The sequence below is a fragment of the Saccopteryx leptura genome, chromosome 8 (genome assembly GCF_036850995.1).
Source record: "Saccopteryx leptura isolate mSacLep1 chromosome 8, mSacLep1_pri_phased_curated, whole genome shotgun sequence".
In the NCBI taxonomy this organism is placed as follows: Eukaryota; Metazoa; Chordata; class Mammalia; order Chiroptera; family Emballonuridae; genus Saccopteryx; species Saccopteryx leptura.
In genome coordinates, this window is record NC_089510.1 from 41127384 (window position 1) to 41150531 (window position 23148).

Consider the following 23148-nt stretch of genomic DNA (forward strand, 5'->3'; position numbering starts at 1 on the left):
ATCAGAACTGCCTGACTAAAGAGAAATAATACTATACATACTTGTTATTTTAAGCCACTATGTTTTAGAGTTGTTCCTTACTCAGAAAAATACAAACCCTGTTGTATAACTATTTCATTTTATAAATGAGAACTATAACAAAGTGTGAATATTTGGAGATAAATAATATACTTGGGGGCATAAGAGGAGTCAGACTATAAAATGCTTAAAACAATGTGAATGTACTCATGTACTCTATTCATAAGCCTGGGCAGATTTTCTTTTCTTTTTGAGAATAATATATTTTTCTTTTTTTTTTTAAGTGAGAGGTGGGGATCTAATGAGACAGACTCCTCCACATGCCCCAACCAGGAGCCACCTGGCTACCTCCATATGGGGCTGATGCTCAATCAAATGAGCTATTTTTAGCACCTGAGGCTGACATGCTGGGACCAACCAACCAAGCTATCCTCAGCACCTGGGCTGATGCTTGAACCAATTGAGCCACTGGCTGCAGGAGGGGGACAAGGAAAAAAGGGAGAGGGGGGTGAGAGAAGCAGTTGGTCACTTCTCCTGTGTGCCCTGACTGGGAATTGAACCTGAAATGTCCATACGCCAGGCTGACACTCTAGCCACTGAGCCATCAGTCAGGTGGCTCAAGAATAAAATTTAAAAGTGTAAAAATCTTGCTTTGAAAACTCAGGCAAAAATACTTAATTTTTTAAAAGCTACAAAGTGAGAAGAAATACAAAGTTCTAAAAGTAATGGCAAGAGGACCAAAATTTACAAGAAAAACCTTGAAATTAACTCAAAGAAATTATTTAAATTCAACAATAACAGGCCAGGAAACCAATGGAATACTAACTAGATTACCAGATTGTAAAGTTAAGGGAAGTATGGAATGCTTTTAGGTAGCACAGAACTCCCCCAAATCTTTTGGCTAGAAAAGAAGCTGGCACAGATAGAATCCCACAGAGGTAAAGTTAGGGGATAGATGCTGGCACTTCTTTCTAAAGTTTACCTCACAATCTTAATCTCCTTCTTTTGAAGACATTGCCTTCCTTTATTCATATTATAAATACACTGATATGTCTCCCCTACTTTATTTCTACCTGCCTCAGACAGCTCTCTGTTATTTAATTGGCCATAAAATAAAGAGAGAGAGAGAGAGAGTGTATGTGTGTGTGTGTCTGGATGCACACATGCATGTGTGTGCTAATAGAAAAATTCTATTTTTAAACAAATGTTCTGGTTCTCATTATTAAAAAGTGACTGGGGGAAACAAATTAGGTTATTGTTTGTCTTGAATGAGGCTCTCAGATTTTCAATGAGGTACATTGAACAGCACATTTTGAAACACTGTATAGTTAGTGAATTTATTGCTTTGTACTTTTCAGGTTTTTGGTTCAAATGGTGACATTGAACTTCAAAAGAAATTTACTTATTTTTTGCAAATGGCATTATCACTTATTTATTTATTTATTATTTTTAATTTCTGTAGTGAGAGGAGGGGAGGCAGAGACAGACTCCCGCATGTACCTCGACCAGTATTCACCTGGTAAACCCAGTAGAGGGCGATGCTTTGCCCATTTGGGGCATTGCTCCATTCAGAACTCTTCTTAGTGCCTGCAATGCCCAGGGCCAACTTTGCCAATCAAACCATAGCTGCAGGAGGGAGGGAGGAAGGGAGGGAGAGAGAGAGAGCGAGAGAGAAAGAAAGAGAGAGAGAAAAGCAAGAGCGGGACAGGTGGAGAAACAGATGGGTGCTTCTCCTGTGTACCCTGACTGGGAATTGAACCCGGGACATCCTCATGCCAGGCTGATGCTCTACCACCAAGCCAACTGGCCAGGGCCCAGATGGCATTATCTTAATGACAGTGTTTTCAAAGGAAAATGGTGTTGAGCAATAGAAATTTCCCCACAGTGTGTGTGCAATAGTGTAAAGCTCCCAGAACTGTTCTGTTGGTTGAAGGTAGAAACATGTAAAGTCAAGGATTTTAAATAATTCCCTGTTCTATTCCATAATTGAATGTAAGACTTTAAAATATATAATATAAGCCCATCACTGGCATTTCATTCTGTTCCTAGCATCACCACCCAAATCTCTATTCCTAATCCCAATACGCTAGTACCTCATTCACATTATGAAAGATTACAATAAACAAAATATCTTAAAAATAGATAAGTTAAATATAGAATAATATTTTAAATACAGGAAAGGAGAAAAAATATCTACCAAGGTTTCTCAAAGCAGCTGCAGTTAGCATGGGATCTGAACTCACAAGGATGGCAGAAAATAATAACCATGAGGTGATTTTCAAATTTACTATATTCACAGATGCCAGATGCCATAAGATTAAGGTGTAATTGATAAAGAATCCAGGACCTGTAATCAAAAGTATCTGCAAAGAAATGTTACAGACGGAAAAGTGAGATTCACATGGTATTTCATTTTAAAAAGCAGATAATGCAGCTCCCAGAATTAAAATAGTTTCCTTGGGAATGCTCCTCTCTTCCACATAATAATCTCATTTTCATTACTGAAGTCACATTAGGGGTGTAGGTACAGTTTGGAAGAAGTATTAATTTGTAACAGCCAATAAGCTGTCAAGTCTCTTTAAAATGATTCCCACTTTCATTTTGGTCTGAGCCTCTACTGTTCTTCTATCTCCCTGTGTCCTCTGAACCAAAACATAATTCCATGGGAGAAGTGGCTTGTGGGATGAAAAGAGAACGGGCTTTTGGGTCTGATAGGAATGGTTCTGAATCCCATCTCCGTGTTTTAAGAGCTGTGGCTTTTGTTACAGGGTGTCTGCTGTTATTAAAAGAGATAATATGAGTACAGTACATATGTAGAGTATACAATCAGTGCTCAGTGCACAGGAATGGTTTGTTTTGGCTCACATCATTGTGAACCGTAAACATACCTTGCTGTCACAGCTGTCACAGCTGCTTCTGCCCTGGGTGAACAGCCATCTCACCTGGTTGATACCCTAGCCATCTTTTCAGTCCTAGATTAACTGATACCTCTTCTGGGAAGAAGTGCCTGATTTCCAAGTCAAATAAATTATCACACATGGAAATATAACCATGTTCTTCCTCTACTCAGTGCCACTGGGCGATTGTCTGTTGCCTAGGGAACAAAACTTAATCTCTTTAGGGAGAACAACAAGGCCCTTCATGATTTAACCTTTGTCCCCAGTCCTTCTACAAACTTCACCTTCATTTTACATTCCAACCATATGCATCTACTGTGGTTTCCTGAATATAGCAAGCTTCCATCAAAATCGGGTAGCTAAATCAACTTGCATATGGGTTTCTGGGATATGAGGCATGGAAAACCTGGGGCCCAGTTGCAAGAGTCCTTTGAAAGGTTCTTTCTTAAAAGCATGTTGAGAATCATGCCCAAGGTAGGTCCTTAAAGGTTTTTCCACCAGCATTTTGAAAATGGAGCACTCTCTGAGTTTGTATGAAGCCACCTTCAGAATAAGCATGGGAGATATGCTTGTGTCCTCCCTCCCCAAACCAACCTGTTTTGCCTGGCTACCTCTCAGCAGCTTGGGGTCCAGGGAAAAGGCATCTCTCCCATGGGTGGACTGAGGATCCAGGGCTCTGTCCAGGGTACCAGGTAAGAGTGTGTCCCCCACACAGAAACATACCTGTCTCAACCCTGACTTATCACTTACCAGTTATGGGACTTTAGACATGTCTCTGAATCCCCATTTCTTTATCTGGAGGAGGTAAGTGTTAATCACACCCCAAAATGTTATGAGGATGAGTGCCTGGCATATAGCAGGTATTATTAGAATTCCTGGAAGCAACAGGCAATGGTTCCTCTGCAATACCACTGGACCACAACAAGCATTTGGGCTGGGTTGTACGCACTGACTGAAGAGATTGATCTAACCTCCTTGGATATATCTATAATTCAAGATTAAAAGGTCATGGTCATGTCCTCCATTCTCAACCTTCCTTTCGAGAGGCCTCCCGGTAGAAATTAGTTAACAGAATCTCTTAAGTCACTTCTCAGGAGGGAAACATATCTGCGCTCCAGGGAACATGTTCAAGAATTTGACCTCTGCTACTTGGACCTTTCAGGACTCATTGTATGATGTGTGGGTTATGGTGTGGAAAGATCCAAGAAGTTGGAGACAGAGGATCTGGGTTCTAGCCCTGGCCCAGCTGGTTACCAACTGAACTATGTGGTCTTAGCTAAGTCACTTAATCTCTCTGAACCTCAGATTGCTCCTCTGGAATACATGGGTGGCTACTTCACAGATAAGACAATGAGAGGGAGAGTACTCTGTAAACTACAAAGTATGGCTCATGTCTAAACTTCTTGGGTTTGCTTCTTTTTCTCTAGGCCTATTACTATAGGTTAAAAATCTCTTACCCAGAATTCCCAAATGCAAAATTCTATGAAAAACAATATTTTTTGTAACTCATTTGGCTGCGATACTTGACCTGAATTGATATGAGTCTATTTAAAAACTTATTCATTCCACTTATGAAACTACTTTGATATCTCTTTTCTTTTCAATTTTATTTCTGGGTCATTTGCCTGACCTCCCTTTTTCTAAACTCTTTATTGTTATGTTGTTTAAATAGTTTTGTTTCTAATGTAGGTTAGATAATGGCCTTATACTTACAAAACTGTATAGATTACTTTGAAAGAACTACATTCCTACTTAACATCTGAAGTATTTTTTCCTCAAGGCCTTTCCTCACATGATTAGAAAAAATAATCATAATAGTTTGTAAATTAAAGTTGTAGTTCTTTTTGTAAATATTCTTCTGTCTTTTTCTTCTATTGTACATGCTGGTATGGGAAATTTTAGAGGGTGAATATTTAAAATATGACTTTTATTAATATTTTTGTTTTACTGGACCTAACGTGTTTCATAATAGTTATCTTTCACATGTCAGAGTTAAAATTATAACTGGCATTAAGTTCTACCACTTAGATTTTCACAATTACTTTTTCCTCCATAATTGTTTTCCTGAGTCTTCACTATGTTAGACATGTGGTTTATTCACTAAAATATAAAGTTGAATTAACTTCTCTCACACCTTGTAATTTTTCTGTATCTTCTTTGTTCTTCTTTGTTTGTATCTGAATATAGATAGAATATAGTGGCTCATGAGTGAATGATATTGAAAAAGAATACTTTTTACCTGCCAAAATAACTTCTGGAGCATGTAAATGTCCATACCAAATGCAGTAGTAAAGATAATTATTGGTGTAAATAAATCAAAAAAAAGGTTTGGATCCATCCATTGTATAGCATCTGCATATCTTTGGACCTAATAATATTAAAAATATGTCATTTTCTTATTTATCCATCCTTCTAGTAGCATAGTATATATGCCAGACACTCTTATCTCTTGCAAAAGAGGAAAATATATATGATAATGTAATAAGTACTAAAGTCATAATTGTTGAATTTTTATAATTTCACATCAGATTATTACCACTTACAGTGGAAAGTTAATGCACGTATCTATGTACATTTTTTTTTTAAAGAAAGTACATGATAAATAGGAAATATATTTACATGGTCACTAGAGAATATCTAGACTTTTTTAGACATAGAAAAAGAAGAAAGATATTTCAAATAGATGGATTATCATACACAGGAGTAAACAGTCATATCAAATTATAGACAAATAATTAGCCATGGCTTAAATGAAAGTTGTGTGTCAAGAATAGCAGTGTTTGGGAAGTTCATGAAATTCATGAAACAGCTAATTAATAGTGTTTACCATAAACTGTTTAATTGATGTTTATACATCTTATTATGGGCATCTATTAAGTAAAGAAATACTGAACACTTACTAAGTTAAGTGATAACTACACATTTGGGAGCTAATTCTCCATGTTCTCTCATGTTTCTTCGTGTCCTATGAGTGAAGGCACTGATTACTTTTCTTCTAGACTATCTTTTCAAGGATACTTGAATGACTAACAACTTTGGAAGATAGAGCAAGTATTTATTTCTAGAGCAAGGGACTGATTTACTATATTGCCCAGTATCATATAAATATTATCTCCCTCTGGACAAGAGAGCAGTTGAGCTAACTGTGCATTAAAAAATACTCAAGTTTTCTAAGCTTGGGTTTCTTCTGTAATACAACACATTGCATATGCAGGTTTCGTCTGGCCCTCTTAGCTTCCCTCTGTGGGAACTAAGACTCATAGAACAAACACAAGAAAATGATACTTTGACTTCTACTACTGCGATGAGTAATCAACTACCTTTTAGCTGGCCCAGGTGTCCCCATAGCTTTTGCCAGGACCATGAAATTGTGGCAGGCTGACTTATTAGCTTGTAAATAGAGTAAAATCATAGATCCTTACAGTTTTTGACATATGGTCTCTTCGTTTAAAGAATTGACAAATAGTGAAGTTTAGAGAAGTACTTAAAATTGAGTTCTATCAGTAGCAGGAGCAGAAAGTAGACCCCAGAGGGCCCTAAGCAGCCCCACCACTGCTGCTGGTCTAGTTGACATCACAGCCCAGGAGGAGCTGCAGCTGCCATAGCCCACCCAAGTCACCCTCATCAACAATCATGAGCAAGACCAAGATCCAGCAGCTACCCACTGCTCACCCTTCTGGCACCACGAGCAGTGGCTCAGAGAGTATTGGCCCAGGGAAGTCTCACATCAGTGGTGCCTGTTGGCAGGAACAAAAAAGTCAAACTGGGAAGGTTTTGGGAAAAGGAAAATGGCTCAATGTAAAAAACGGATATGGTTTCATCAACAGGAATGATACCAGAGAAGGTGTATTTGTACACCAGAGAGCCATGAAGAAGAATAACCCCAGGAAGTCCCTTTGCAGTGTAGGAGATGGAGAGACTGTGGAGTTTGATGCTGTTGAAGGAGAAAAGGGTGCAGAGATAGCAAATGCTATAGGCCCTGATGGAATCCTTGTGCAAGGCAGAAAACATGCAGCAGATCCTAACCATTATGGATGTTAGCCACCTCACAGGGGCCCTCTGCAATTACCAGCAGAATTACCAGAATAGTGAGGACAGGGAAAAGAATGAGGTATCAGAGAGTGCTCCTAAAAGCCAGGCCCAACAACTTTGGCCCTACCACAGGTGACAGTTTCTACCTTATTACATTGCAGAGAGCCTATGGCCACGGCCACAGTATTCCATCACTGTGCAGACAGAAGTGATGGAGGGCGCCGACAACCAGGGTGCAAAAGAAAAGGTAGACCAGTGAGACACACAAGGTATCATGGCTATAGACCACGATTCTTCAAGGGTCCTCCTCACCAAAGATAGCCTAGAGAAGACGGCAATGAAGAAGATAAGGAAAATCAAGGAGATGAGACTCAAGGTCAACAGACATCTTATCTACCATCACAGCTTCAACTACTAAATGCCGGTGCCAAGAAAACCATAACCACAAGATGGCAAAGAGACAAAAGGAACTGATTCGCCAGCAGAGAATTTATTCTCCCCTGATGCAGAACAGAGCAGGGCTGAGTAAAAATGCCCACTGACCATCTCTACTATCATCCAGTTTAGTCATCCAAAAAGAAGAAATGAATATGAAATTCTAGCAATAAGAAAGGAATTAAAGATTGGAGCTGAAGGTCTTAAATGCTTGCTCTTTTCCCATTTACCAGATTATTAGAGCTGCATTATCTATGCAGCATGGGGTTTAGATATCTCTCTTTGGTAATGACATGTTTTTTAAAACTTATTTTCTCTCATTACAGTTTTAAAGGTCTTTAAATTGTTTAAACCTGGTAAAGTTGAGATTTTTTAAAACCTAATTTTTAATTTGTAATATAAGTTTATAACTTAATATTTTCAAAAAAAGTCAACCAACTGCAAGCACCTGTTAAATTTCTTAAATGATTGTCAAAAAAGCACTTCAAATGTTTTTTTATCAAAATTATATGGTTATAAAACCTATTCATGACAAATAAAAATGTAATCTGCTTTTATTCTTTCTTTAATATGTTTTCCACAATGTGTGCACGCGCATGTGTGTGTGTGTGTGTGTGCATGTGCGCACGCTTTATATCATTGGTTAAGTTTGTTTGGGAAGGTCAATCACTTTCAGACACATTATACTCATATTCTGACTGATCAGAGTAGATGTTGGCAAACTATGACCCCTTAGCCAAATCTGAATCGATGCCTGTTTTTGAAAATAAATTCTTATTGGAACACAGTCATGACAATTCACTTATATATTGTCTATGACTGTTTTTTAACAACAATAACAGAGTTGAGGAATTGTGACAGAGATAATATGACGTACATAATCTAAAATATTTACATTATTTACTTTTATAGAAAAAGTTTGCCATCTTGGGTTAGAGGGCAATTGTGTCAATAATCATTCTACAAGGGATTCCAAGATGGCAACAGAGTAGGCAAACGTTCCAACTGCTACCTCCCAGGACCAAATTAGATTACAACTTAATTTAAGAACAATCATCTTAAAAACCAACTTTGGACTAAATGAAGAGGAGTCTATAACCAAGGATCACAGAAGAAGCCACAACGAGACTGGTAGAAAGGGCGGAGATGTGGAAAGGGCTGCCCCACTCCCAGGAGAGAGCAGTGGCTAAGGTTCCGCAGGGTTTCTCACTGTGGGGAGGTTCACCCTGAGAGGGGAGGATCCTCAGACCCAGGCTGGGTGCCCCAGCCTAGAGACTCAGAGCCTAGAAGAGGTGCCCACACAGCATGTGGCAGTGAAAAGAGCCAAGGTTTCTGTCTGCGAGAATAAGACGGGAGCTCACAGAGATGCAGGCTCCGTCTTAAAGGGCCGGTGCAGAAAGTCTCATTCACAGCCACTTACCTGCCCCTCCCCATGGGGGAGAGAGGGAAGGACTGAGAGGACAAGAGTTGTGTAAGGAGAGCGTGAAGTTGGAGGCACATGGAGGAACACTGCGGAACAGCCACCCAAACCCCTGTGCTGAGTCATTCTCCAATGCCTCAGTCACCATCTCTCTTGGATGGAGCAGTCCTCTTGTGCAGCATCAGCCTGGGGGAAAGCAACTGCCCCACCCTTGGGAGTCTCTCCTATACCACCCCATGGAGACTGGGCCATTCTGAGAAGTAAGCCAGGAAGTAGGGGGGCATGTTGGTGACTCAGTTTTCTGGCATTGAGACCAGAACTTTCTCAAGAATCTATGACTGGTGCTTCTGCCTCACGGCAGGCTCAGTAAAAACTGTCCAGACTGTGGGTAGACCACATCTCTGGGTCTCAGAGGCCACATCTACTGGACTCCTGCGGCTACACCCTAATGAGGTCTATGAAAAAAGTTTGGACAGACTGATACCTGGGGCTGAGCCACACCCACCAACCACCCTTCTTAATCCCTGAATTGCTCCAGGCTCTAGCCTCTACCAGAGGTTTTCTCAGTGGATGAGTCCAACAAGCAGCTAGCAGACATAGACTGTAGGAGATGGGGCTCAGGGAACTTTGGCCTTTTGTGGACTTTCCCCCAGGTCCAGTGTGGGTAAAAGCAGCTTGGTATTTCCATGTGCACCCCTGTTCAGCAGAGACAGCCACAAACTCTGGATTGCTTGTAGCTCCAAGAAAGTTGCTGAGGGCCAGTCACAGGCATGTCCCCCACTGGTCTGCACCAGGTACCCTCCAGGAAGGCTCAGGGCCACCACATCCACAAGCCAGCCACAGGACCTAACAACTCTTGCTGGTGATGTGTCCTAAGGAAGGGCTCCTCATACCTGGCCCACCTGAGGCAAGTTCCACTCTCTGTGATCAGCACCAGCACAGCAGCTTGTGTGCATTGGACAGAGTGGAACTTCACAGTCAGCCAGCCCAAGTGCTGGATATCCTGTCCCGCTGGGCTAGGTTTCACAGGGAGAAGAGAGAGAGGCTTGGAGCATGTGCATTTAAAGTATGAGTCCCCGTAAGCCTATTATTGGGTCTGGTTAAGGGTCTTAGCCACTTTCTGATCAGGCATAGTCAGTCCCAGTGGAGAACACTCTGTCTTCCTTCCTGAGACCAGAGTCTCACCAGCTATAAGAACTTCTGCATAGGGGACTGTCAGCTCCACTCAATCTGAACCTACTGCTCATCTTGTTGGGGAGAAATAAAATTTGAGTATCAAGCAGTGGCTAAGGGATTAGGCTCTGGAGTAGGGGCTACTTTCTCTGAATTGAGCTCCTGACCAAGAGACCTCTGAAGTAGGGGGTCCCACAAACATTGTATTTACAACCTTAGCTGCCCTAACCCACCAAACTTGCAATCTGCAGAGGAGTTGGTTGGGTGAGGCCAGTCTAAGCCCACACTATATTTTTTCTACAGAATACTCTGTGGGAAGACCAGGAAGCTGCAAAAGGAGGTGGAGCAGCTGTAAAGTGGAGACAAATCTTATGGAGCTTGGGGCTTTTACAGAGGTGCTATCATCGCTAAGCAGAAGAAAGCTGATCCTTATACACAGTTTAGCTCTTCCCACACTACCCAGGCACAGAAAATGCAGACACAAGAGCAGTATCTCCAGACAGGTAGCCCATGGCAGGTGACAAACAACAGCTGATGCCAATCTAAGAAGACCTAGAACCAAAACAACCAGTATTGGGTGGTAGTACAGCACTGACACTAGACTCAGCTACTTACACAAACAGCACACTCAAAAGAAAAGTCCAGAAGGCACCAGACACTATGGAGAATAAATATGCCCAATAGGACAGACACTGCACATTGTCTAATATATATGATCAAGGTTGACCCTTAGAGCTAGCCAGCCTGAAGAGGTAACTGCACCCATGAAAGGACCAACTGCATTTTGTACTCACATACAACAGGAGGATAAATAAAATACCCTCAGGAAGCATATGTAGAGCAAGAAAATCAGGTGGTCTGGAGGTCAGTACCACTGAGCTCATCTTCCTCATAAAGACACCACAACAAATTTCAAAGTCAGGTAGTCAGTACCTAATACACAGACAATATGGGAAGACAAAAAATACAACCCAAATTAATCAATAAGAGAAATGCCCAGAAAAAGAACTAAATGAAATGGAAGTAACCAAACTACCAGATGCAGAGTTTAAAATAATGATTTTTAGGATGCTTAAGGATCTTATGGCAACAATGGATGGTCCCAATGAGAACTTTAAAAAAGAGATAGTAAGCATCAAAAAGTAAATTAAAATCATAAAAAAGAACCAGTCATAAATGACAAATACAATATCAGAAATGAAGACTGCACTTGAAGGAATTAACAGCAGACTGGATGAAGCAGAGGATTGAATCAGTGATTTGAAAGACAAGATAACCAAAAAAGCACAGAAGCAGATCAGCAAAAAGAAAAGAGGCTCAAAATGACCAAGGTAACTCTAAGAGACTTTTGTGACAACATAAAGAGAAACAACATCCTCATCATAGGGGTTCCAGAGGAGAAGAGAATAAACAAGGGATAGAGAACCCAATGTTTGAAGAAATCATAGCTAAACATTTCCCTGAATTGATGAAGAAAATAGTCACACAAGTTCAAGAACCATAGAGAGTCCCAGTGAAGAGGAAACCAAGGAGGCCTACACTAAAACACATTATAATTGAAATGCCAAATTTAAGAGACAAAGAAAGAATACGAAAAGCTGCCAGAAAAAAGCAGTTCATTACCTACAGAGAAGCCCCCATAAGAATGACATCGGACTTCTAAACAGAAACCCTTCAGACCAGAAAGAATTGGTAAGAAATATTCAAAGTGATGCAAAACAAGTACCTACAACCAAGATCACTATTTTCAGTAAGGCTATCATTTAAAATTGAAGGAGAAATAAAAAGCTTCCCAGATTAAAAAAAAAAAGACTCAAGGAATTTATTACAACCAAACCAGTACTGCTAGAAATGTTAAGGGGCCTGCTATTAAAAGAGCAACACAAAAAAGAAATTGAGAGAAAGAAGATTGTAGGTTTAAAGAATAAAATGGCAATAAATAAGTACATATCAATAATAACCTTAAATGTAAATGGATTAAATGCTCTAATCAAAAAACATAGGGTAGTTGCATGGATAAGAAAACAGGACCTGTACATATGCTATCTACAAGAGACCCGCCTCAGAACAAAAGATACACATAGACTGAAAGTGAAGGGATAGAAAAAAGTATCTCATGCAAATAGGAATAATAATAATAAAAAAAGCTGGGGTAGCAATACTTATATCAGACAAAATAGACTTTAAAACAAAGACTATATAGTAAGAGATAAAGAAGGTCAGTACATAATGATAAGGTGAGCAATCCAACAGCAGGATATAACCATTATATATATTTATGTGCCTAATATAGGAGCATTTAAATATATAAAGCAGATTTTGATGGACATAAAGGGCAAGATAGACAGCAATATTATAATAGCAAGGAATTTTAATACCCCATTAACATCAATGGGTAGATCCTCTGGATAGAAAATTAATAAAGAAACAGTGGCCTCAAATGACACACTAGATCAACTGGATTTAATTGATATCTTCAGAATCTTTCACCCCAAAGCAGAAGAATATACATTGTTTTTGAGTACACAAGGTATATTTTCTAGGATAGACCAGTGAGGAGACAAAACAAGTCTCAATAAATTTAAGAAGACTGAAATCATATCAAGCATCTCTGATCACAGTGGCATGAAACTAAAAATCAACAGTAGAAAAATTGAAAAACATTCAAACACTTGGAAGCTAAATAGCATGTTATTAAATAATGAATGGGATAATAATGAGATCACAGAAGAAATAAAACATTTCCTTGAAACAAATGAAAATGAACAAACAACAACCCCAAATCTACGGGACACAGCAAAAGCAGTCCAGAGGGGGAAGTTCATAACATTTATAGGCTTACCTTAGTATGCAAGAAAAAGCTCAAATAAGTAACCTAACCCTGCACCTAAAAGAATTAGAACAACAACAAATAAAGCCCAAAGGAAGTAGATGGAAAAAAATAATAAAAATCAGAGTGGAAAAAATGACATAGAGGCTAAAAGAACAATACAAAAGATTAATGAAACCAAGAGCTGGCTGGCTCTGAAAAGGTAAACAATATTGAAGAACCTTTAACCAGATTCATCAAGAAAAAAAGAGAGAGGATCCAAATAAGTAAAATTAGAAATGAAAGTGGAGAAGTAACAATTGACACTACAGAAATACAAAGGAATATAAGAAAATACTATGAATATGCCAAAAAATTGGACAACCTAGGTGAAATGGATAAATTGTTATAAACAGAATCTTCCAGAACTCAATCTGGAAAAATCAGAAAATTTAAACAGACTGATTACAACAAATAAAATTAAAACAGTTATCAAAAAAAAATCCCAGCAAACAAAAGTCCTGGACCGGATGGCTTCACAGCCAAATTTTACCAAACATTCAAAGAATAAACACCTACCCTTCTTAAGCTATTCCAAAATATTTAAGAAGAGGAAAGACTTCCAAGCTCATTTTATGAGGCAAGCATTATCCTCATTCCAAAACCAGGTAAAGAAATTACAAAGAAAGCTATAGGCCAATATCCCTGATAAACATAGATGTTAAAATTCTCAACGAAATATTAGCAAACTGGATCCAGCAAGACATTAAAAAGGTCATATATCATGACCAAGTGGGATTTATTCCAGGGAGGCAAGGCTGGTACAATATTCACAATCAACAAATGTGATTCATCACATAAACAAAATGAAAGATAAAAATCACATGATTATATCAAAAGATGCAGAAAAAAGCATTTGATAAAATCCAGCACCCATTTATGATCAAAACCCTGAGCAAAGTGCGAATATAGGGAATATACCGCAACATAATAAAGGCTATATTTGACAAACCAACAGCCAACATCATAATTGATGGGGAAAAATTAAAATCAATCCCCTAAGATCAGGAACAAGACAGGGGTGCCCTCTTTCACCACTCTTATTCAACATAGTTCTGGAAGGCCTAGCCACAGCAATCAGACAAGAAGAAGAAATAAAAGGCATTTAAATTGGAATAGAAGAAGTAAAACTGTCATTATTTGCTGATGACATGAAACTGTGCATAGAAAACCCTAAAGTTTCAGTAAAAAATTTACTAGAACTGATAGATGAATTCAGCAAAGTGGCAGGTTATAAAATTAATATTCAGAAATCAGTGGCATTTTTATATGCCAACAATAAACTGTCTGAAAGAGAAATTAAGGAAACAATCCCCTTCACTATTGCAACAACAACAAAAAATAAAGTACCTAGGAATAAATTTAACCAAGGAAGTAAAAAACTTGTACTTGGAGAGTTACAAGACATTGAAAAAATCAAGGGAGATACAAATAAGTGGAAGTATATACTGTGTTTATGGATAGGAAGAATAAACATCATTAAGATGTCTATAATGCCCAAAGCAATCTATAGATTCAATGCAATTACTATTAAAATAGCAATGGCATGCTTCAAAGATATAGAACAAATATTCCAAAAATTTATATAGAACCAAAAAAGAACCCAAATAGCCTCAGCAATCTTGAAAATGAAGAATAAAATGGGAGGTATGACACTTTCTGATATCAAGTTAGACTACAAGGACATTGTAATCAAAACAGCTTGGTACTGGCATGGAACAGGCATACAGATCAATGGAACAGAACAGAGAACCCTGAAATAAACCCACACTTTATGGTAAATTGATATTTGACAAAGAAGGTAAGAGTATACAATGGAAAAGACAGTCTCTTTAATAAATGGTGGGAAAATTGGACAGGTACTTGCAAAAAAATGAAACTACACCACCAACTTATGCCATTCACAAAAATAAACTCAAAATGGATAAAAGACCTAAATGTAAGTCACAAAACAATAAATATTTTGGAAGAAAATATAGCAATTTTCTTTCAATATCTCTTATAGCAATATTTTTGCTGATTTATCTCACAAGCAAGTGAAATAAAGGACAGGATGAACAAATGGGACTATAACTAGAAAGCTTTTGCACAGCTAAAGACACCATTAACAAACTAAAAAGACAACCCACACAATGGGAGAGCATATTGCCAATATGTCTGATACGAGGCTAGAAAACAAATTTTATAAAGAACGTCTACAACTCAACACCAGGAAGGTAACCAATCCAATTGAAAAATGGGCAAAGGAACTGAATAGACACTTCTCCAAAGAGAGCATACAGATGGCCAATAGTCATATGAAAAAATGTTCAACGTTACTAATCACCAGAGAAATGCAAATTAAAACCACAATGAGATACCACTTTATACCTGTCTGAATGGTGCTCATTAATTAACAAATCAACACTCAATAAGTGCTGGCGAGGATGTGGAGAAAAGGGAACCCTCCTGCACTGCTGATGGGAATGCAGACAGGTACAGCCACTGTGGAAAACAGTATGGTGTTTCCTCAAAAAATTAAAAATGGGATTGCCTTTTGACTCAGCTACCCTACTTTTAGGAATATATCCTAAGAATCCTAAAACATTGATTCTGAAGAAGATATACATATATACCCCCATGTTTACTGCAGCACTGTCTATGATAGCCAAGATCTGGAAGCAGCCCAAGTGTCCGTCAGTGGATGAGTGGATAAAAAAGCTGTGGCACATATACGCAATGGAATACTACACAGACATGAAAGAGAAGGAAATCTTACCTTTTGCAATGGCATGGATGAACCTGAAGATCATATGCCAAGTAAAATAAGTCAGTTAGAGGAAGAAAAATATCATATGATCTCACTTATATATGGAACTTAATAAACAAGGTAAACTGAGGAACAGAATAGAGGCAGCAGTGGGGTCACGGGGAACAGAGTGTCAGCTGTCAGAGGAAAGGACAAAGAGGGGAAGGGATTAGAGAATGTGATGGGATTATATATACATAACACATAGATACAGATAACAGGACACCAAATCCCATAGGGAAGGAGGGGAGGGAGTAGAGGGGAGGAAGACAAAGGGGGTATAATGGAGGCATGTTGTTGGGGAGTGAGGGTGTTATATTGAGTGGGACACTTGAATCCATGTTAACACAATAAATTTAAAATTTTAATTTAAAAAATCCTTAAAGAAAAGAAAAGAATGCATGTGCACTATCCCAAGGTATATAAAGTGGGAAGTATCCATTAGAAGAAATAAGTGTGTATATTTGTTTTAAGAGATTCTTTTAAACAATCTTGCTTCTCTGAGGAGGACACAAACACACAAACACACATATACACAAAGGATATTAAAAACTCATCTTGAATATATTCTAAAATTAAATAGTAGTGATGGTTGCATAACTCTAAATATACTAAAAACCATTGGTTTGTATGATACATTGTAAACAGTGAATTTTCCAGTATGTAAATCATTGTTCAATAAAGCTGTTACTTTAAGAAACATTTTTTACCTAATAATGCATTCTGTATCCCTTATAGTTAAGTATATTCCCTCTCCTTTACCTGACACCAGCTGTTCCTAAGTATTGAATAATACTGGAGCTTCCTTGACTATGTCTGTAATTTACCTTGCTTTTCACTTCCAGTGCCAGATACAAGGTTCAACTTACATTTCTCGATACATCTTATGCAGACACACTTAGAGACTAGCCTCTATTTTAATGGCAACCCTCTGAAATATTCCTAAATCAGGCAATAGATTGGTTTAATGTCAGCATTCTCCTGCTACTAAAGTGCTGTACCAGCAGCTCTAAGTATCTCAGGGCTTCTATCTTGTTAACCAATTCTTTTTTTTAATTAATTTATTTATTTTGTGACAGAGACAGAAAGAGACAGAGAGAGGGACAGATGAGGATAGACAGGATAGAAGCATCAACTCTTTGTTGCAGCACCTTGGTTGTTCATTGATTGCTTTCTCATTTGTGCCTTGACTGGAGGGGCTACAGCAGAGCGAGTAACCCCTTGCTCAGGCCAGCGACCTTGGGCTCAAGCTGGCGAGCCTTTCTCAAACCAGATGAGCCTGTGCTCAAGCTGGCGACCTCAGGGTTTCGAATCTGGGTCCTCCGCATCCCAGTCCAATGGTCTGTCCACTGTGCCACTGCCTGGTCAGGCTTGTTAACCAATTCTTGTCTAAGCTTTTGAATTCTGCTTAAACACTCATTAGGCACTCACACTCTCAGTTGCTGTATGTACACTCATTCTGAATTACCTACCAAGATTCAGAACTAGGCTCTATTTTGACAATAGTGAGCTGGATCCCAGCTCTTTGACACCTGGTTCCTTTTCTACATATCTGGTGTTATCCACATCATAAGCATCTATCAGAACGGTGAAGAGTCAAGTTTTACACATTTTCTTAAGCCATCTTTTTGTTTATAAGAATCTTAGCTATTGTACAAAATACTCATATTTACTATACATACCTTGTAAGATGTAAAACTTAGTATTTCAAAACTGCATCCAATTAAAAATAGTATTACAGGGGGAGAAATTGGAAAGTCTTTCCAGTATCGGTTCAAAAATGCTGCAAAATAATGTCTTTATTGAAAAGCAGTAAAGTTGTACATTTTCAGAACTTTAATTTTATATGATTTCTTAATACCGAGGACAATGAAATACTGTTCCACTACTCACTTCCTATAGTCCTGTATTTTTAACCCTCCTTTACACTTAAGCACACAGAATCAGTGTAATTGTTAATTCACTAGATTCCTGCTTGGCCATTTCTATGAAGTATCTCATTTCTTTAGAATTATTAGTAAATACTGCCAGTAATCATTGGTTCTTGGACCACTACTAAAATATCTATAGCAGTGTTTGCACACACTGTAAGTCACTTTAGCAGTCCTGCAATGAGAGGTTAATAAATAACTAAACTTAATGAAATCTCCTGGTTGATTCCCAAGATAACAGTGAGGAACTAGCTATAATATGATAATTTGCCCAGTGAGAAAAACTAGCTGCCTATTACTAGTCAGCTACCACACATTAGAAAACCTGAATATTTAACTCTATTCATCATTGTTACCAAAGTGCAATAAGCAATATCATAGCATTTCTTCAGTTTAATGTTTTCTGCTTTTTAATTCAATTCCTAGTCAGGTAAAAAAAAAAAAATGAGGAAAAAAAAGTGCCTTCTTTTGGTTTCTACATTCTTTTCTTCTCATAAGAGCTAGGAATAATTTATCATTTGGACAGAACCAATGGGACACCCTACCAAGTGGTTAAGAAGTAACTGAACCATTCAGCCCTGGGCGGTTGGCTCAGCGGTAGAGCGTCGGCCTGGCGTGCGGGGGACCCGGGTTCGATGCCCAGCCAGGGCACACAGGAGAAGCGCCCATTTGCTTCTCCACCCCCCCCCCCTCCTTCCTCTCTGTCTCTCTCCCGCAGCCAAGGCTCCATTGGAGCAAAGATGGCCCGGGCGCTGGGGATGGCTCCTTGCCCTCTGCCCCAGGTGCTAGAGTGGCTCTGGTCACAACAGAGCGACGCCCCAGAGGGGCAGAGCATCGCCCCCTGGTGGGCGTGCCGGGTGGATCCCGGTCGGGCACATGCGGGAGTCTGTCTGACTGTCTCTCCCTGTTTCCAGCTTCAGAAAAATAAAAAAAAAAAAAAAAAAAAAAAAAAAAAAAAGAAGTCACTGAACCATTCAGAAGACTACCACTTGGAAAATTCTTTGTCCAAATGAAGAAAGTGGTGAAACAGCTAATTTTAAAATACAAATGGAACTATATGATTATACAGATAACTACAACAACAACAAAAATCCACCAACCCTTGACTTTCTGCTTAGTTGTTTCAATTCACTTCATCACATAAATCTATCCAGACCCTATCAGGTAAGAAGGTGTGAACATTTTGAACACAATTGAGGTGAAGAATATGGATTAGATTTCATGTTTCTTCCCAGGGGCAGATTATTGTTGGATTCATTTAACTGAAAATCTTGGAATAAAAATATGAATTTAGGAACAAAATTCTAATTTTCTACTACTGCTACTTTTTAAAAATTCTATATGGTGGCATTTACAAGATATATCCATAGAATAAGTTAAAATAAAGATGGTTACACCTACCTCCAACTATGCAGACCAAAGACAATATTAGAATGATTTCAGGGAGGTCCTGAGGAGAACTAATTAATGCATGCCTGAAAACATCCACCCAATGTTTAGTAAATTTGTTCTTAAGAAAAGTGGAATTATAAACACTGGAATTCAAATCCATCCTCTTGTTTCTCATGGGCCATCTGAATCCAACTCTTATGACGCTCTGCAAAACTCATATAGGATCAAAGGAAAGTAAGATTTGCCTTTTTGGTGGCCTTCTAATGCTTTTCTTTAAAAAAAAATTATTTCTCCTTAATTATTTTTAGTGATATCTTAGGGTCTGCCAAAATTAAGGATGGCACCCCCTTCTATGATGCTTTCAATTTAAATGCGATAGAATAGGTACAACCCCGTATGATAGAGACTAGCCAAGGTCACCCTATGTTCAGTCAGCATTATTCACCCAGTATCTATTCTACTGTCTGAGAAGATTTTTCATATAACCTACAGCCAGGACCACAGGTGGTACAGTTTCACTTAGCTCTAGGGATGCCCAACTGAGGGGTTTGCCCTCAGCTTCTCTAAGCCTCTGGAAGTATGTTCATGTCAGCTATTCCAAAGTGGGTAGTGGGATGAGGGAAGAATATTCTGATCTTTTTTGTTGTTCTATCGAGACAAAAATGAATAGATCATGATGCTATTCAATTCTAATCTTCTTTTCTCATTTGGAACACTGATGGGCCCATTTTCCCCCCTAACTTTTATATATTCATATAGCAACCAAGAACATAAAAAAAAATATTGAAACCAAAAGAATTTAAATCAAGGGAGTTGTTACATGTTCTATCTATCTCATTGCTATTTCTTGGAAGAGGAACAAGGGCCATGATGTGTCATGGTGGAAAGGAATAGATAACAGCCACAGTCTGCCAATCCCACCTGCTTCCATAGTAAGAAAAGTTTTACATTGAGGGTCTGAAACTTCCTGTAGGAAAGTCTTCCAATTCTCTCTCTTATAACAATGGCTTAACATTTTCTCGTGTCCACTATTATAATGACTCTCATCTGGCTACCTTGCTAATGAATCTCATCTGGTGGCCTTCTAATGCTTTTCTTTAAAAAAAAATTATTTCTCCTTAATTATTTTTAGTGATATCTTAGGGTCTGCCAAAATTAAGGATGGCACCCCCTTCTATGATGCTTTCAATTTAAATGCGATAGAATAGGTACAACCCCGTATGATAGAGACTAGCCAAGGTCACCCTATGTTCAGTCAGCATTATTCACCCAGTATCTATTCTACTGTCTGAGAAGATTTTTCATATAACCTACAGCCAGGACCACAGGTGGTACAGTTTCACTTAGCTCTAGGGATGCCCAACTGAGGGGTTTGCTATATGAATATATAAAAGTTAGGGGGGAAAATGGGCCCATCAGTGTTCCATTTACTAAGTTTAGTTTACTAAACTTCTTGTAACCCATCAATGTTTTTTTTCAGTTTCAAATATATACATACAAATACATATGTTTCATTATATCAAATATATATATGTTTTATTACATGCTCTTTTCTGATTACAAAAACAATATTTTGAAAGGGAAAATTAAGTAAATGAATACATGCTTATTGTGGACACTTTTGACATAAATATGTAAACAAACATTTCAAAAAAACAGAAAGTCACCCACAGCTATGTCATCTAGAGCCCTTATATATATTTTATTTACATAGTTGGGTTCATCCATTTATAACTATAGTTTATGCTCTTTTCCACTTGGTACTGTATCAGCTGCATCATAGAGCCTTATAAACACCATTAACAAACGGTGTGGCATATTTCCACAATATAAGTGCTGACTTTGGTCAGACTGCCTGCATGCAAAGGCCTGGTGAGCTGCTGCTTGCAGGGCAAAAGACTGAGCGACCTACTTCAACACTGCTAGACTCAGTTTCCCAACATGCATAGTTTCTACAGTGTAATCACTCTTCCTGTATTTATGATTTTTTTTATTCGGAATCACCAGGGGAGCTATAATAATAGTGGTGCCTGGGTCTTATCTGCAGGAATTCCAATTGAAATAAGTCTGTATTGCCACCTGAGCTCCACAGGTGATTTTAATGTCTAGCCAAGGTTAGGAATCACATGATTCACCTAATTTAAAGGCAACACTGCTCAATTTTAGTCTCAATTCCAACATCTTTTCAATATTCCCGAGTCAGTTTTTGTAAGAAAGGGTGTTAATGTCTTTTGGTCTAAGACAACTGGAAATATCTGTACTTGACAAGTTTGATTTATTTCTTGTCTCAATGAGGGAGAACATTCAGCCTGGGCAACTGTGGGGTGTTTCTGTAAAAGGATGTTGGAAAGAACTTACTGCGGATATGGGCTGTGGCTGAGTTACTTTGGAGAGGATCTAAGGAAGTGAGGGGCTACTGTAGACTGGGTTCTGTCAGAAAGTAAGGACAATTCTGTGATTGGGTATCTCAATAAATCTTATCTATGGGGAAACTAGAACAAGCTGTAATGGGCACAGATGCAGCAGTTACTCATTATAGCAGAGAGGATTTATGATAGTGCATGGGTTGCACAGCAACTTTGTTTGGTCTCACTTTATTATGGTCTCAGAATGACCTCATTGATGTGTATATTCTGTAAGATTGTTTATGTCCAACAGGAGACCAACATCGATCGACTAACTGTAAGCATCAGACTGACTTGTGGTAACTGAGTGTGACCTAGCTCGGAGTGTCACACTGGTTCCCTGACATCATGAAATGCTTTGCTGTTTGTTTGATTTTTGTTTTACCTACAATAAATTCTAAGTTTCTATACCTCACTGTAACATGTCAAGAACTGGAGGTAGACCAGAGGATCTTGATAATAACATAAGTGAGAGAGCAGAACAAGCTCCAGCTATCCTTCTAAGAGAGAGATTATGAATCTTGGCTACACATTAGGAGTCAAGATGCAGGTGCCTGATGACACTTCTAGCGGTCAATTTAATTGGTCTGAGGCTGGGTATTGGGAATTTTGAAAGCTTCCCAGAGATTCGAAGAAACAGTCATTATTTAGAAGTTCTGCTCTAGGAGAAGTACATACCATTATGGTAGACTGGTGATATTTGCTCTTAGCTCACAATAAACTATTTAGGGCACTTATTAACCTGTCCACTGTTACTACAGTACTAAATATCCGGATTGAGCAAAAAATCTTTTTTCTACATCACAGCTATACATTCCTACATGCTTTCAAATTTAATACAGGTAATCCTGACTGGGTGGTGGCGCAGTGGATAGAGCATTAGACTGGGATGCGGAAGACCCAGGTTCGAGACCCTGAGGTTGCCAGTTTGAGCGAGGGCTCATCTGGTTTGAGCAAAAGCTCACCAGCTTGAGCCCAAGGTCGCTGGCTCGAGCAAGGGGTTACTCGGTCTGCTGAAGGCCCACAATCAAGGCATGTATGAGAAGGCAATCAATGAACAATTAAAGTGTTGCAATGCGCAATGAAAAACTAATGATGGATGCTTCTCATCTCTCCATTCCTGTCTGTCTGTCCCTGTCTATCCCTCTCTCTCTCTCTCTCTCTCTGTCTCTATAAAAAAAAAAATTTAATACAGGTAAGTAGTCTACTGTTTTCCAAATTAAAAGTGGTGACCCATATTTCCATAAGCACCTTTCTCATTTCTAAAATTGTCTATTTGGAAACTTTAATAAGAGTTTACACATTTGATTCTAATAAATTCTCTTCAGGAAAAAATAAAATTACTCCAAGTCTTTTTCTTGATATTTAAGGATATCTATAAGCACTATTTGGCTGTGAATATGTGGCAAATACTCAGTTTGGCTTCTTCAACCTCTACATCAAATTCCCCTAACAATCCTTTCCCCTAAGAAATAATCTCATCTTAATTAGCCTGTAAATGGTAATATTACTCCAGTTGAATAATTTAAGAGATATGAGTAAAAAACTAGCAGTGAGAATAAACAGATTTTCAATGTAATTAAAACTCTTCTTCAGATTAGATTCATTTACAACTTCAGATAAATTTGAGTCTATGTCTCATTAAGGAAAACATACTAATTTGTTTTGAAATTATCACTAGGTTGCCTACATTAATTTATCAATAAATTAGATAGTGGCTGAATTCTCTGTGTGTGTGGAGTTAATGACCTCCCTTTCAAACATGGCATGTGGATTTCTCCTCAACCT

The 23148-nt window shown here is 38.5% G+C and overlaps 1 protein-coding gene across 1 annotated transcript in view; it reads right to left on the bottom strand.

Moving 5' to 3' along the window:
- Nucleotides 1-19115, bottom strand: part of SLC9C1 (solute carrier family 9 member C1) — a 113962-nt gene extending 94847 nt beyond the window's left edge. The window contains exons 1-4 of the mRNA XM_066346913.1: nucleotides 18965-19115; nucleotides 17315-17415; nucleotides 5155-5283; nucleotides 2216-2381 (exon numbers count right to left, since the gene is read on the bottom strand). Of these exons, the coding sequence (XP_066203010.1) occupies nucleotides 2216-2381; nucleotides 5155-5283; nucleotides 17315-17415; nucleotides 18965-19115 (547 nt within the window). The remainder of the gene's footprint in view (nucleotides 1-2215; nucleotides 2382-5154; nucleotides 5284-17314; nucleotides 17416-18964) is intronic.
- Between the last annotated feature and the right edge of the window lie 4033 nt (nucleotides 19116-23148).